Source organism: Gavialis gangeticus, unplaced genomic scaffold (genome assembly GCF_001723915.1).
Source record: "Gavialis gangeticus isolate Ggan-Ray unplaced genomic scaffold, GavGan_comp1, whole genome shotgun sequence".
NCBI classification, from domain to species: Eukaryota; Metazoa; Chordata; order Crocodylia; family Gavialidae; genus Gavialis; species Gavialis gangeticus.
In genome coordinates, this window is record NW_017729001.1 from 14,737,823 (window position 1) to 14,738,587 (window position 765).

Here is a 765-nt window from a genome sequence, read left to right on the forward strand (position 1 = left end):
ACAGGACAGCCAAACGCCTCTCCTACTGTCCACCTTTTCCCTCCATCCTCCGAAGAGCTCAGCACCAAGAGCAAGGCCACGCTGGTGTGTCTGATGGACAGCTTTTATCCCGGCTCGGTCCAGGTCACCTGGAAAGCTGATAGCACCACCATCTCCAGTGGAGTGGAGACCACCAAGGCGTCCAAACAGAGCAACAACCAGTACATGGCCAGCAGCTACCTGACGCTGAGCGCCTCCGACTGGGAGAGCCACAAGATCTACACCTGTCAGGTGACGCACGATGGGAAGAGCATCAACAAGACCCTGAACAGATCAGAGTGCTCTTAATCTCAACCACAGCAAGAGGAAAGGATTCTCCAAAGGAGTCAGGATTATTAATTTTTTTCCCCTAGAAATTCTTCACCCTATTTTCTTTGGGTGATTTTTGCAGATACCTTTTGATATCTATGCCCTGTGTCCCCACTGGCCCCACCTCTCTGAATTCCCTGCAAATGTGCTTCCTTCCTTAGTATCTAATGCAACTTCAGTCTAAATCCAGCTACCTTTACCTCTTGCCACATTGATGAACAGCTACAGCTCTGTGCCTCTAACCCATAGTGTACTAACTTCAATATTCACGTTATCTCATAAAATAAACTTACCTTTTATCAACAACTATGCTTTTGTTGGGGCATCTCTCTTGCTGGTGGTTTTTATATTCCAATGAAGATATGTGGTTCTGTGTTAAGTTTAATACTGGGGGCAGGAGTTGTAATTTTAGTTCAA

At 46.4% G+C, this 765-nt stretch overlaps 1 gene segment (V, D, J or C); it reads left to right on the forward strand.

Annotated features, from left to right (window-relative positions):
* LOC109290232 lies at positions 1-342 on the forward strand (the record flags this gene model as incomplete). The annotated part of the segment is given in 1 exon segment: positions 1-342. A coding segment is annotated over 1 exon segment (327 nt), but the record flags the coding sequence as incomplete, so codon positions are not given.
* Between the last annotated feature and the right edge of the window lie 423 nt (positions 343-765).